Source organism: Cyclopterus lumpus, chromosome 10, assembly GCF_009769545.1.
Source record: "Cyclopterus lumpus isolate fCycLum1 chromosome 10, fCycLum1.pri, whole genome shotgun sequence".
In the NCBI taxonomy this organism is placed as follows: domain Eukaryota; kingdom Metazoa; phylum Chordata; class Actinopteri; order Perciformes; family Cyclopteridae; genus Cyclopterus; species Cyclopterus lumpus.
Genome location: NC_046975.1, coordinates 15,353,803 through 15,369,202, shown reverse-complemented (window position 1 = coordinate 15,369,202; position 15,400 = coordinate 15,353,803). Strand labels below are relative to the sequence as shown.

The 15,400-nt window shown below is 41.4% G+C and overlaps 2 protein-coding genes across 2 annotated transcripts; both read right to left on the bottom strand.

Moving 5' to 3' along the window:
• Positions 1–1,589: 1,589 nt before the first annotated feature.
• On the bottom strand, positions 1,590–7,724 carry tgfb5 (transforming growth factor, beta 5). Its single transcript, XM_034543564.1, has 8 exons — positions 7,617–7,724; positions 6,760–7,369; positions 5,591–5,754; positions 4,823–4,955; positions 4,615–4,725; positions 3,660–3,840; positions 3,230–3,383; positions 1,590–1,974 (listed from the first exon to the last, which is right to left on the bottom strand). The coding sequence occupies exons 2-8, from the start codon at positions 7,112–7,114 to the stop codon at positions 1,816–1,818; spliced, it is 1,257 nt and encodes a 418-aa protein (XP_034399455.1). The 5' UTR covers positions 7,115–7,369; positions 7,617–7,724; the 3' UTR covers positions 1,590–1,815.
• A 2,863-nt stretch (positions 7,725–10,587) lies between these two features.
• trmt112 (tRNA methyltransferase subunit 11-2) lies at positions 10,588–14,336 on the bottom strand. The gene is made up of 4 exons (XM_034543425.1): positions 14,130–14,336; positions 13,478–13,579; positions 12,647–12,739; positions 10,588–10,994 (listed from the first exon to the last, which is right to left on the bottom strand). Exons 1-4 carry the CDS (start codon positions 14,202–14,204, stop codon positions 10,893–10,895), a joined length of 372 nt encoding a protein of 123 aa, XP_034399316.1. The 5' UTR covers positions 14,205–14,336; the 3' UTR covers positions 10,588–10,892.
• Positions 14,337–15,400: the final 1,064 nt, after the last annotated feature.

Genomic DNA, 15,400 nt, shown 5'->3' with positions numbered 1-15,400 from the left:
TTGCTGCAGCTTCGCTCCCACATGGAAGGGTCAGAACATAAAGCGTCGGCCAACTGACGTAGATATTGCCCTTATGCCTATATTGCGATAGAAACAATATAAAAAGATCTGAGCACTTCTTCCACCATGCAGATGGGTTTGGTGTTATTGAAACAGGTTTTTATATCTGTCTTTCCATGGAAATGGTGTCTGAGGCCACCATCCAGTGAAAAAACAGGATTTCTCACAAATAAGGTTGACATTATTCCACATTATTGACATGGTCCAGATGAAAACCTGGGTGATGTTTACATTCTCTGCAAGAGTCCCGTGTTTCTTGTTATGAATGGAGATAAACTTTGCAACACAATGTTGTTAAATAATGCAGTTGCCATCCAATTAGAAAAAAGATATAATTATTAGTAAATGCATTAAAGAACAGGCTCTATTAGGTTATTCCTTCCTTTTCAACTTTAGTTTTCAAAACCTTATACAAACAAATAAAAAAGATAAATCCACATCTCCCTCACAGCAGGGTCACAGAGAGAACACCAGAGTCACAAACACAATAAAGAAATAAAATATAAGGCAGGGAATAATTTCTGCGCCATCACACATGACCTCACCAGCCACACACGTGCACACACACACACACACACACACATACAAACCACTGGCATACCAGAGTCTATATTTAAAATATGCCCCAGGGATGTTTTTTTTTGTATTTTCAGCATTTAGACATTCTATCAAAAGTGGTCAATGTGGATACTTGGGTGTAGAAAGAGAGGACTGTGTGTGTGTGTCTGTGTGTGTGTGTGTGTGTGTGGTGGTAAAAAATAGGTATGAAAATATAATCGCAGCATTGGAATAGCAAAGAGTCAACAGCTTTAAGATAATAAATGCACATTCACAAAACGACAATAAGAGTGTGATTACGGAATATTTGAGCCAGACCCAAATAGGTACAAATTTGCTACAGCTGCAAAATACCACCTTCAAAACTCGCAGCCGTTCCAAATACAGCCCTATCATCCCACGTCTCATTTTCAAAGCCTTGCTTTTCTCTCTCTCCTCCCACCACAAATCCCAGGAGAGAAAGAGAGAGAGTGTGTGTGTGTGTGTGTGTGTGTGTGTGTGAGAGAGTGAGTGAGTGAGTGAGTGAGTGAGTGAGTGAGTGAGTGAGTGAGAGAGAGAAAGAGAGAAAAGAGAGAGAAGCATTTAAATCCAGCGTTCCGTGAGTGGTCGGGTTGGTGTCTGGAAATCTTTCACATCCTGTTTACGCCGGGCAGATTTCAGCCTGGGAACCGCAGAGAGCTGGCAGGGCCTCCGCCTGGACACAGCTCCTCTCTCTCTTTTCTATCTGCTCGCTGCCGCCCTCGCCTAAAGATCTCTGTCTGCAAACCTTTCCCCACTGCCTCCTTCCTATCAACACCTTCAAACCTAAAACAAACATGGTTAGTAGTCTGCGGCCGCAGGCGCAGCAATGTCCGAGGTGGAATCAAAATCCTGATCAAAGGAACCCTTTTCGTGCAGACCGAATGTGGGCCAAATCACACAATACTCCCTTTAATATCCAAGTAAAGGTTTAATACAGCTATGTTGGGATATTAACAGTGTCCTGTATCAATCGCACAGTTCCAGAGAATGAAGAAGTTTTCATGCCAAAAAAAAGGGATATTTGAGCAAAAATGTTACATCTCAAAAGTCTGCTAAAGGTGATCAAACAGAGAAGATTAATGAACAGAGATCCACCTCTCGTCTTCCTCCCCCGACCGAAACAGTTTGTAGTCTTGGTCCCGTAGTCATTCTCCTCCCTCACCTCTTCCGCTGAACTCAGCGGCACTTGCAGGACTTGACGACCATATTGGAGAGTTGCTCAACACGTGGTGTGCGTCCTATGAAGTACATAATGGTGAGGGGCTCCAGGTCCTGAGGAACGCAGCAGGGCGAGGCGGAGGCCTCAGGGTTCAGCTTGTTGTACAGGGGCAGGATCTGACCGGGGGATTAAAGACACAATCAGAGTGTGATCACTAAGAAAAACTTTATGTCTTTATGCTAAACTAAGTTAATCAGCTCCGGGCGGTGGCTTCATATATACAGACTGGTATTAATCGTCTCATCTAACTCGAGGCAAGCAAGCAAAACAAGCTTTTTTCCCCAAATGTCTTTTTTTCTTGTGAAGCAGCAGCTAATAAAGCAGATTTCTCTTCATGAATAATATGCAAGAAAAATAAAAAAAATAGCAAAAGGATTTCAGGGGCTTTTAAAGAAGGCTATGTAGGCAAATGTATTACTGTCTGTCAATGTGTTTCCCTTTTTGTCCTTCAAATACTTTAACTGCCAAACTCCATCAAACCAAGTCACTCAAATGGTGTGAAAGCCACAGTGGCAACAAAATATCTCATTGCAGCAAATCAAGTGTCATATGAATGTGCAAATCCTAGAAATCTAATGAATAAAGGATATGAAGAAAGATAAATGAAATCAGAAGGTTGTGTAGGAGCCAGTGTGGCTGCAAGTGCAACGCTACGAGACAAAGCTAACTGATTAGCACACAAACAAGGCACTTAAAGCTAATTTAAAGGACAACGTCAAAGTTGCTGTACATTGAAATCCATCTGGAGGTTGATCTGAGTTTTACTAGAGACACACTCAGTTATTGAAGTTGCTAGTGTTTGTACTGGAGCAACTGTTCATAACAATGTTTTCATATGATTTGCCTGTGCCACTTTCTCCAGTCAAATAATACAAATAAAAAAAGGTCAGGAATCTCAAGATTGCAGCAAAAAAGAGCCCATATGACTTTGTGTGACTTTACTGAAAAAGGGTGCAGTGTAACTTATTAGTCTGAGTGGTGAAAACAGATGTTTCTGTTGAGGTGGCTTGTTTCAGTGGACTCATGAATTCATAAGAGATGTCTGTAGTCACAACATGTCCAGACACGCCGAGGCATTTGTGTCTGGAATCGGGTATTTCCCGTCATTTTTGTGTAAATACAACACATTAATTTTATTACAAGATCAAAGCAGTACTTTGTATACCTTACTTTAACAACACAGTCATGTAGCAGCCATTTTTCAATTTGGCTAAATAAAATGTTGATTCACACCAGGAACTGATCAAAGAAAAATTAAATCGGACAAAACATTTAATACCAGTTTGTTGTGCTTTAAATACATTTTGGATGGTACCAACACCCCGTCCTGGTCGTATGTCATCGTACAGGAAAGGAAACATACCAACTCACCATGTTATAGTGGTTGTTGGCACTCCAGAGGTAAGGACAGTTGCCGGCACAGAAGTTGGCTTTGTAACCTTTGGGCTCATGGATCCACTTCCAGTTGAGGTCCCGCCTGAAGTCGATGTAGAGCGAGCGCAGGCAGCATCCCTGGTCTGAGCCCCTGAGACACACCGAGAAGAGACACGGGAAACATTTCTACGGGTCACCATTAAAGATCCAGCCATCACAAGGTAATGACAATGCAAGACTTTTCCCCAGTAGCGTAACAATATTGTTAGTTTAGCCACACAATAGCCTGCAAAGTTTTGGGTCAGGAGAAAAAAAAACACACACCACCTACAACTAGATTTCAGAATTATGAAACTACATGTCAGTGTGGTCAGTCTGTCACTCTCACACACACACACACACACAAACACACACACACACACAGTACCGGGAGCAGGTCGTGGTGTCAGTGGCGGCAGCCCTCTTCTTGCGGTTCTTCCTGGCCGGGCTGTCCACTCTGTCACTGGGCAGGATGGTGAGGATGAGATGCGGTGTCTTGGTGCTGAAATCCGCCTGGCCTTTGACCTGACCGGGCTTTCTTATCTGACGAAGATGCTCGTCATCTACACCTACGTAGAGTAGTGGAACAGTTAATACATCTGGGGGTCGCATGACAAACCTGAGGGGTCACACAATGATCAATTGTGTGTGTGTATAGTTGTTTCCTAAACTAGGCTGCCTATTGGTAACCTATTTCATGGGTTTTCTGAGCTTAATACAAGCCCCTTCTTGTATTAGTTTCAAAAGTTGATATTTTTTCCAAGTGGTAAATCTGGAGGAGTGCCATAATTTGGGGCCTAAATGAAGCAACACAGACAGTCCTTCGACAGCTTTACAGCGTGTGAAAGAATAGCGTCTCCATTGTTCCTGTATTATCACCATTTCATAATCTTTTTGGAGGCCCTGCAGGATTATTGCTGTGCTGATCAATCTTACACAAGTGCCTTTAATGCCTGCACAAAGCTATTTATAACCAACCTGTTCAAGTTCTCATCTCAGTGACCATTCAGATAAAACTGAGCTATGTTCAACGTTCAAGCTTTGACTCTTTGATCTTTGGCTGTCATGTGTGTGTGTTTATTTGTTCATGTGTTGTGGTTGACATTTACAGAGACTTCGTCAAAGTCTAAAATCATCATGTTCAAAACGTTTTCCTTGTTTAAAACAACGACTGAAAAAGGAGGTTAAACTCAGCCATTTTCTATGAGACAATTTTCCCTCAAGTCAAAATAAAAATAAGTTTAGGATTTAATCAATGAGGATTAATCCGACCCTCAGAAAGCTGCACATACTTGTGTGAGTACCAAGACTCGGCGAACACGAAAAAAACGAGGACAACAAACCTGCAAAGAGAGCCTCCAGCTCCTCACTCTTGTTGGGAACAATGTTGTTGGTGGACGGGACGAAGGTGCAGCAGGGACAGTGGACGCCCAACTTGAGGCCAAGATTGTTCTCTGATCAATAGAGGGACACACATTGAGATTGGCTGATGGGGTGTGTGTGTGTGTGCGTGCGTGCGTGTGCGTGTGTGTGAATCATTATTTGGCCAACCTGGATCTGACACCCAGTCCTTTATGGTTTCGGTAACGGCCACAGAGATCCAGGCTCCCTTCTCCTTCGGCTGAACGGTGCGGGAGTCAATATAACGTTGAGTGGAGATGCTCTCTTCATCTGGCTTCAGCAGCTGTTAAACAAAAACAAAAACAAAAACACACACACACACATAATATATAATATAATTTCCACTGTGGTGAAGAGGGCAGCAAGTTCATCTTCTCTGCATTTTTACATAACACACGTATGGCACAGAGGCTGTGTCATAACAACCAATAACAACCTGCAAATCTGTCCTCAGGCATGGTAATTATGTTTACTCACTTTCTGGGGCGGACATATTTCTGTGAGAGGTGAGAAATGTCGCCTTCAAGTCAAAATACAAATATAGCTTAATTTGCCAAGATTTATTGTGATAATAGTCTTGTTCGCCTGATGCCAATGTTCCTGAAACGAAAATCTACCCCATAAAAAAATAATTTGAAAGGTATTCCTATGCTCACACCTTTTGGATACGAGAATAATTTTTCAAAAGAAAAGAAACAACTCCTGCGTCTGCTTCCTTAATACTAAAGATGGCTGCAAGTGATTTTTAAAGAATGGATTCAGTGTCTCTTTCGTAATTGTGGAAAATGTATGTTATATTTGGATGGACAAGCTTAAAAGGACATATAAATAGTCTCTAAGTGATATTTGTGATTGCGTGTAAATTTGGTGGTTCTGCTGAAGTAAAAGTGGTCAAAAGGTGAGCTCTGAGTCGTTTACCTGATAGATCTCCACTCTCTGCTCTGAGGCCCGGGCCTGCGGGTTGGGAGCTCTGAAGATCCTGAACTCAGCCTTGACCAGGGTGCTGTTGGTCAGGTCCACGCCACTGACGTCAAAGTGGACGACTCGGTAATGGGGGTCTAGGGTTACAGGCAGTACCACATCTGGATGAAGAGAAAAACATAAAAAGGATGACTAATGATCAAACAACATCTCATGCCTTCTACGACAATGTTGTATTCATAGTATTGGTTAAAAGCTCTGTGGGACTGATGTATTGGCTAAATTATAGGATTGGGGGTAGTGAGTAAATGCGTCTGGTCTTGTGTTTAATATGGATAATTGTGGAGTTTATGAAGTTTACTGTATGAAACCTCATCACAGTTATGTAATCATGTACAATGTAGTATCCAGACATATTAATCTTTAAAATTTCTCAAATGAGGTGTTATGTCTCTTATGAGCTGCGTGCTCCCAAACACCATGAAGCTGCTCTGAAGGCATCAGAGTATTTAGTGTCTGGTTCAACGGTACAAGCTGTACCACCTGTGAACCTGACCTTCTCCATCTCTATTTTATGTCTCTGCCATTAGTTACAACCACATAAATAAAACTTGACTTTGACTGCAACACTTTTTTTTAAAACATCCTTTAACTTAAGTAGGATATTTATACTTCTTCCACACCCGAAGGGATGGGACACAGAATGGGAATTGGTAAACGGTATTGATGGCGGTGAAGCCTATTTAGTGCATTTCATTCCAATTAGGAGATACATCAAAAGAAAATGGACAACACTATGTTTAATCTATTGAAAAGGGCTGCCGGGGCTATTTGGATATGTAACTTTCACCTTTTCAGGCCTCTAAAACGCCTTCAAATAAAACAATCTAAGAAGAACAAATCACTCTTTAGTTGTTTTTTTGAGGAGGTTAAACCAGTGATGACGGTCCACAGATGGACATTGTTTATTTCATATACATTGTTCATTTAAAAGAGTCCCAAGCAAAAAGAAAAACGTTTTAATTAAAAAAAAACATTAAATGAAGTAATCTGGATAATTTCAGGTGGGTTCTTTTTGGACCCCTATCAGTGACCCATAAGGCCCTCGGACCACACTTTGAGAACCTTTGTCATACCCAGCCTGTACCTATGATACATGGACTCACTTGTGTCGGTGCGGGGGGGCAGCATGTCAATCCTCTGCACCTCTTTGGCGTAATAGTCCTCTTCGCTGCTCTCGCGCTCGCACGCGGACTCGGCGAGGCGCGCGCGCTCCTTCAGCAGCTCTCGCGTGCTGTTGTAGAGCAGCATGATCTCCGGGGGCACGGAGCCAGGCGGCGGGGCCTCGTCCTTGTCCGGCGGGCTGCGAATGCGCAGCTTGCTGAGAATCTGTCCGCGAACCGCCTCGATGCGCCGGGACTTCTGCTCGTCCAGGTTGATGGAGTGGCACGTGTTGAAGCCCTCCACCAGCAGAACCCCGGAGAACCGGAGCAGCAGCAGCGCGAGACGGGGGAGCCACATTGTCCGGGGAGGAGACGGAGGCACGGAGAGCTCTGAACCGTGGAGGGAGTCCAGCAGAAACTAGCAGGTCACTGTGGGAGTTTGTCACCAAAGCTGAATCTCCAAAGCAACAATTAAGAGAGAAGTCCGTGAAGTGCTCTCGAACTTCAAACTGAGGGTGAACCCAATGCCCTCTGCTGAACTACTGGCATCAATAAAGCCCCAAAGAGAATCCAATATTCAGTTCCAACGGGCCATTTTGGTCAAAACCACTTTCTGTGGAAAAGAAAACCACATGTGCAGATTTTACATATATTCTGCTACGGTAATTTTACAAGTGTTAAGTTAATATATGCGCATGCATATGTAACTCCAGCCCGTTACAACATAGGCATCGTCGTGTGTTCTTTAATCGAAGTTTAAGTTATTCAATTGAAAAGAATGAATCCCCACAGGAACAACTGCTTCTCCACGCCAAATGACGTCACGCCACAACCAAACTCCACAGTAAAAAAAAACTCACGTTTGGCTCCGCGTCGTCCCGTGCAGGTGCGTGTGCGCGTTCCGCGAGGAAAAAGTGAATATATTCAATTACACTTTGACCGATAAATTAAGTTTCATCCGTCTCCGTTTCCCGTCGTCCATCCTCGGAATATTCAACCGCTTTCAAGAGAAACTTCTCATCACAGAAGCTCAGCCCATGTCGCAAGTCCTCCACACTAAAACCTGAGCAGCTCACTTATTAATAACTATCTGATGCAGCCAGGTTCACGTGCCTTCGCCTCCGAAAGACCCATCTGTGGAGCAAAAAACTGGCCCATTCCAGAAAATCTAGTTGCAGCTTTAAAAAAACAAAAACCCAAATGAGGTCCTCTCATTCCCAGTTATATGTAAACAGAAAGCAGCTCGCACTAAAACGTAGAAAGAAACTGTTGATTTATGTTGGAAAAACCATGGTGGGCCTGTTCATCCCCCTCATATAAACGGAAAAAGTCAGATGACATAAAAAGACATGACGCAGAAAGATATATGAAAGAAGTCCTTGTGCTGTGAATTTAAAAAAGAGGAAACGTTAAAGTAAATTACAGATCCCCGGTCCAGATGAACTCCAGTCTGAAAGCTGTGCTGAAAACACTGAGACCTTCTGCATGATGTGACTTCATTATTGTGCAGATCCTCAGTGAGAAATGATCAGACAGAAGAAGGAGGAGGAGGAGGGCCTGGATGTAAGAGAGGAGGAGGAGGAGGTGGTGGTGGTGGTGGTGGTGGTGGTGGTGGGGTGGGTTGCCACCAAAGTGCAGCGAGTGTGTGATTATGAAGGTAAGAGCCATCTTTCTCTCACACACATTTTACAATTTCTTCTTCCCACAAAAATGCACCACTCTTTCTCCGCAGGTAAACATCCCCCTGAGGACACGCCAGGCTTAAAAGGACATTTTTGGAACTATGCTTATTGGACGAGAAGATTGCCAACTCAATATGAAACCAGACCAGATCCGCTTCAACAAGTTTCCAACTGTGAAGACAACCGGATCCCTTTCTGTTCTCCTCAGAGCCGAAATAAGATAGAAATAATTGTAAGTACTGAAGCCCTGACAAAGTACAAACTGTTGCTTGCAGTATGCATTCAATTGAGAAATACTACTTTGTCTTGAACTTTGACCCTCTTGCTCATGTATCTACTGCAGAGGATTGTGGGTCAGAACAAGCAGAGAAGCATGCTGGCTCGCGTGTTGCAAAATGCGACCGGATGCAGTAAAACTTTTGGTATTTTTGGCATACTGCATTTGACATATTGTGTATTGGGACATACTGATTTTCTTCTGGCATACTGAACAGTACGGTAGTCTTGAGTACTGGAACGCATAGACTGCATTTAGTTTTCCACAGTTTCCTCGGCTGTTCCACCGTTCACCCTTTCCACTACGTGGGGATAGTAACCGCAAAGAATTTAATATTGTATACTTCAAGAATTACACATGGGATTTTTTTCCACACAAGTAGAACCTGTTACGTCTGGAGAGTTGCCTCACAGGAAGGGGCCGTAATCACTGCTACCTCTCCTTGAATGGAAACCGTGCTGTTACCCGCTGGCAGGCTGAATTGAATAATGAAAAGCGAGGAGAACCAATCTAAACGCTAATGGTGTCATTAATCAATAGCTACTACTTTGTGCATTGAACATTTATTTTGTAATGATAAGTTATAGCAACATCTGCAAACTAACACTTTTCAAGCTCAATAATTATATCTCTTGTGTTAAATGTCTTGAAAAACAAAACAATTTACCGTTTCAAGGGATTTATGTCCCTGTTTTAATAGGACCTGTTGCTGGGAGACCATTTGAGAGTCAAAGAAGTTCCCGGTTCCAGACTAGAAATAGTCCGGTACTTTTCCGGCCATAAAATGTTGAATTGTTGTTTTTACAATTCGGTTTCGATGCAAATTAAACAAATGCCGCGTCACATGGTGATTAGTGAGCTTCAGGTGGGTTTTTAAACCTTTGGACAAAGCCAGCTTATTCCAGTCGTTTTGCTAAACTCACAGACTATCAGCTATAGCCAAATATTTACCACACAGAAGACAAAATGCATATTTTCTAAAATGCCAAAATAAACTTTAAAAAAATCAAAACGATAAAATAGAAGCTGGGAAAACTATTTGTCCATGCCAGTGATTTCTAAATGCAGCTTTAGTTGGGACTCACTCATCCCAGTTTAAGGCTTATTGTTATTTTATTAAAATCACTCCACTCCACATCACTCTTTTCTAGCTTTTCAATCCAGGCCCTTTCTTTCCTCTGTGGTCCCCTTTCGGTCTCATTGTTAATTACAGTTTAGAACTTGGGAGAGGACTGTTAATCTGTCAGGGTTGTTTTTTATTGCTGCTCGGCTGCCATCCCATTATACCATTATTATAGTTGCGGGTGCAGGCCTGTAATTGCTCTAAGTAGAAGGGAAAGGTAGGAGAGACTCAGGCTGCCTGAGGCTTTCTGGTCAGGGCGAACCCCCCTTCATCGTCTGCCCTGGCAAGGTTTCTAAAAACGATAACACCGCCTGCGAACAAACCGGCTCCTGTTACAACGGCACCATCTTAGAAATGACTAGAAGGACACTTAATTTGTCTGGGTGGACTCTTCCTTTCAGCAGTCTTTAAAGAGATCAGACACACAGAGGGGAATCTCAGATTACAGCAGCCCGCCCAGGTGGTGTTTGAGTGTGTGTGTGTTAAGTGTGGCATGAAGGAAAAAAAAAAAAGACGGACTTCCTCAAAAACAACTTCCAGGCTGCCCGCCTTTTCTGCTTCTTTTCCTCAAAACCAAATATAGACGAGCCACTGCCACGTCATCCGGCCCTCAGCACTTTCTTAAACCCCGAGGAGGGCTAGATGGGGTTCAGAGCCAGCCTCTCACTCATGAAGCCTCAGGGATTTTATATTTTAGTCTGTAATAGAAGTAAATCCGTATTTTCCACAAAAACCTAAAACAATTTGGGTCGTGGAAATCAGGACACTTTTATTGAAAAAAAAAAAAAAAATGAAATAAATTCCCAAACGGTAACAAAAATAAATACAGATAAAACCACTGGGAACATTTCCATCGGTTATTTTTCAAAAAATTTTCCTCTATTGGCAGCATCCGCCACTTAAATGTAATAACAACAAATCAACAAAACAGTGTGGTTCTCATGGCACCAGCTTAAGTCCAACCTTTCTCTTCTCTGAATACCCACAATCCCATCTGAGTGACAGCTTGGGGTGAGGTTGCGTGTGAGAACCGTTGACTTTGTGAAGCTGCCATCTACCCCTCGTCCTCGCTCAGCAGCATGTTGGGGATTCCTCTGGAGATGGGGAACTCTCGTCCTGATTCAGGGCACTGCAGAAAGCCCTCTATCACCTCCACCTGCAAAACACACAACCAAGACGAGAGGTGAGAGACGGCCACTGGATGTCACCAGAGAGCAGAATATACTGGATGGCCAAAAGTGTTTGGACCCAATCAACACCTACATGGAACCTGTGAGGCCACAACCTGAATCTTAAGGGATCTGTTTTTTTTTTAGTACCTCCCCACTAACGGTACCCCATGGAGTGTCTGACCACCAACAAAGCTATGGAGTGTACCCCCGTTTGTTCATCTCATGCCATACAGTCCAGCGAATGGTGTCACACTAAAGTGATCCACACGTCACGTGATGCGCCAAGAAATGCAACACTATGATAAAAAAAATGCAGTGAAGAAAAAGATTGCAAGCAAGTTAACCTTAAAGTACACATTGAAGAATTTAAATATACTATTAAAAACACTTCTGCTAATGTTTTATGGGGACACCTTTTTTTAGTCATCAAACATATTTCCCAATGTAAACATCACTTTTGGGGTAACCCCTTTCCAGTTTCAACATGATATTTGCCAAGCCGGGTCTATAGAAAATTAGATTTTGGAGTTTGGTGTGGAAGATCTTGACTGGGCTGCACAGAGCCCTGACCTCAACCAACACCTTTAAGATGAACTGGGACCAGTATTTGACCTCCCTGATGCTTTTAAGGCTGAATGGGAGCAAATCCCTGCAACCAGGCTCCAACATCTTGTGGAAAGTCTTCCCAGAACAATGGAGGCTGTCAGTGAAGCACAAAGTGACTATGACATGGCGGGTCGTCCACTAATCACAGGGTTGATGGTGCGATTCCTGGCTCCTCTGTCAGGAATCGCAAAGAGTAAAGCACGATATGAGCACTGTCTGTTTAACATTAATGCCAACGATTTTGGCTATGTTTGAGAGCAAACATGCAGTGTACATATCGGGGTAAGAATAATGTCTCAAAGTATTTTAGTTCCTGTGTTTGATCTCTACTTAAATGGCACTGTCTTCGAAACGTGGTGCAGTTATGAAAAACAAGACACTGTGCAGTAAACAACCACATGAAAGCTTTGCTGCTAATTGCTATTGCCAGTAATAGAAAGAGGATGTGAAGTGCCGACTGCACCTTTCGGGTTACTGAGAGTCAATAGTTTCAGCTGTTTGATCCACAAAGACATCCCATAAATAAGTGAAATAAGTGAAACAAGAATATAAAAAACTGCTGGAACCCACGAATGATATCCTGAATGAAGAAGTGGTTTCTCCAAGATCCCTTTTCCTAACTTTTAAAACTTGTTTCATGCTTGTTTGTCGATTTCATTAAAAACTTATGAATTTAAATATTTGTCAGTAACAAATGGGAAAAAGAAAAATAGTTGCATCAAGTAGTCCATACACTTTTGTATTCTTTTTCTGATTTATATCATTATAAACTAAATATCTTTGGGTTTCAAACTGTTGGTTGGACAAAATAACAAATAAGATGTCAACAAAAACGTTTTCCCTGTTTAAGATCAAAAGATAAAGTAATTGAAAAACAATATTCAGAGTAACTGATATGGAAGATAGTGAGTTACGGGCATAAAAAGAACACATATTCATCATGTGCACCCGGTTACTACATCCTGTGGTAATAAATACCAGTGCAGTCAAAAACCCACCAGCCTGACAGGAATCACTGTGAGCTTCTTACCTCTAATAGCACTCGGTGCACTTTCTTCAGGAATTCTTCGTTGTTCTCGTATTCTGGCACCAGCTCACCCGGCAGGTCTTGCCGATGACCCAACTGAAGAGGAAAAAGATACAGTAACAAGTGTTCAAACTGGGCAGTTGTAAATTCATTAGTGGATGTCACTGGATGCCAGAAGAGACCATGGCAGATTCTCCACCCGCTGGTTAACAAGTCCGTAAAGAAATAAAAACACAACACCTTAGTCATGAAACAGTGTTAACTGTATCCTGTTCCAGCCTCAATATGAAACACTGGAGACATAGATTTAGTTCATACAATGCAGATAATCACAGTTTTAAATAAATATTATATTTGAATTAATTTAACATTTATTAAATTGGAAAAAAGGAAAGAACATGCCCGTGCTCTCTAGATATCGGATCTAGATAAACCTGTATTGGTGGACCACTGCTGTTGATACACAAGACCCCACAGTCCTATAAAAGGATTATAATTTGAGAATATCTTTTCCAATTTAAGTTTTCCAAAACATAAAAACTATATTGCACCACAAGACGACATCGTAAAGTAAATCAGCGAAGAACAGTCAACTGTTAAAAATAAAAATGTGCAGCTCTGAGGAAAGATTTGAGATGCTAATGACCTGTTTGTTTCTAAGAAAAGAGATATGACCAAATAATCCAAATTGAAGAATACCTTTGCTTGTATTGAGAGCTACTTAACAACTTTTAAGCTTTGCCATGTCTCTCTGGAATGCTCCAAAATTGCACTGGTATTCATGTTTATGATGTGAGATATTACAAGTTGTGACTCAGTTGCAGTCTGACTCACCTCCTCTGCAGCCTGGACAAGAGCGCTCCACTCCAGTTTGGGGATCATCCGGCTGACAAACTGAGGGTTGAAGTCCACCTCATTCACCTTCACCTCGGTCGCCTGCACAAAGAAAACAAATCGGGAGGAAACAACACAGTCTATTAGTGCAGAATTTAAGGGCCATCAAACAGCAGCAGACTTCCTTCAAAATCACTTCCTCTGCCAATCGTTCACAACGCCATCACCAACATAAAAAACAACACCTGTAATCCAAGAGGGACCAGCAAATTGAAATGTTTGGTTACGAACACTATAGTACACATCAAGTGTTCCCTTTCCATTGAGGGTATTTTAGAGGGCACTTTAAAAACTATTTAACTTTGAATGGCAGAAGGTAAATATAAGAATACACTAGGCAGCAAAACGCGGGGGGATTTTGACCACAGAAGTATCAAAATATTCAATATAAAAATTATATTGAAATCCAGTGTATACTTCGGGTGTAAGTCTATTTTATTACAATCCATTTCTAAACTCGCCCATGTTCAGTGATTACAGTTCACGTAGCATTGAGCAGAACATAAAACACAGCATTGAAACCGTGTTACGCTTTTTTGAGGTCTTAAGTGCTGTCGTTAGGCAGGTAGCTAGTCGGGTGTTGACAGTTTACCTTGATGAGCAGCGGGTATCCTTTAGTGACTCCCTTCACGTGAGACGTCAACATGTTGTGCGTGAGCAGCTTCATTTTGTACAAACAACTGTCACTGGTTCGACGATAGTTTTCTGGTAAATGTATTCAGACAGCTAGTCTGTAAATTACGTTTAAATCACGCTGTAGCGTTTACATGTGGACCGGAAGTGCCGTTGTTGCATCGCTATAACAGTTCCCCAAAACCTTAACTACACTACCGTTGGTTCCTTAGTAATAGCCGTTATTTAGCTTTGGTTAATACAGTGTCAATATGTCTCTTTGTAATAGTCCCTTTAGTGTTATTTACTTCATAAATTAGAGCCAGTGTATTATACTGTAAGAGTCTTTTGGGGTAATATTTACAATAACCAGCAGCAGAAGTAGTGTTCACATTGTTAACTGTTACTCAAGTTTACATATTGTAGAAATAATGCTTAAACCTGCCCCATTAAATGTAACAATCATGCATTAAACATAATACAATGTTTAAAAAAAACTGTATTCTCAGTTTGCTTAGGAATAATTATATATTATATATATTTATTACATAATTGGGTTGTTGTTCCTAATGCATTAACATGTTAACATTGAAAATTCAATGTAGTTTGGGATATTCTTATCGATAACAATGGGTCATATCTCATTAGTCAATCATGTGTTACTAAAAAATGTGCTTTCTCAAAAGCTGTGAGGTAAAACTAAATGAAAGACAATATTCAATATCTGAAATGTAATGGAGATGTCTGAAGTAAAATAGTAAAGCAAAGTAAAGTAAAGTTTGAATGCCACAAAACTGAAGACTACTTAAGTAAGATAATTGAGTAAATGTACGTAACAAAAATGTTGGTGTTGATAAGCAGAAAAAAAGTCAGGCAAAAATGGCTTTCACTTTTTATAAATTGGATTTTTAATTTTTTTGTATTAATTTTGTATACTCCTCGTCTTTGTATTATACAGGTCATTCATTCGTTTATGATATAGTAAATAGTAAATACACAAAAGAGATGAAACAAGCTTCAACCTGTCACCCTCACAGACATGCATCATGGGCGCGCACATACATACATACATACATACATACATACACACACGCACACACTCAGAGGGACACATATCCCTTACACTAAATAAACAAAAGAATAATAAGATCGAAATGTAAAACCCCCGATTTTTCATCCTGTCGTCACAAGATTCACATCAAGCTAATTTTGAAAACGAGTATGACAATATCTAATGTTTTAACAGAATAA

Coding starts and splice junctions, on each gene's coding strand:
- trmt112 (XM_034543425.1), bottom strand. CDS start 14,204: ATGAAGCTGCTCACGCACAACATGTTGACGTCTCACGTGAAGGGAGTC. Junction 12,740..13,477: donor TTGTCCAGGCTGCAGAGGAG/GTGAGTCAGACT, acceptor TTTCCTCTTCAG/TTGGGTCATCGGCAAGACCT. Junction 10,995..12,646: donor TGCACCGAGTGCTATTAGAG/GTAAGAAGCTCA, acceptor TGTGTTTTGCAG/GTGGAGGTGATAGAGGGCTT.
- tgfb5 (XM_034543564.1), bottom strand. CDS start 7,114: ATGTGGCTCCCCCGTCTCGCGCTGCTGCTGCTCCGGTTCTCCGGGGTT. Junction 4,956..5,590: donor AGAGAGTGGAGATCTATCAG/GTAAACGACTCA, acceptor TTTGTTTAACAG/CTGCTGAAGCCAGATGAAGA. Junction 3,841..4,614: donor GCTGGAGGCTCTCTTTGCAG/GTTTGTTGTCCT, acceptor TACTCTACGTAG/GTGTAGATGACGAGCATCTT.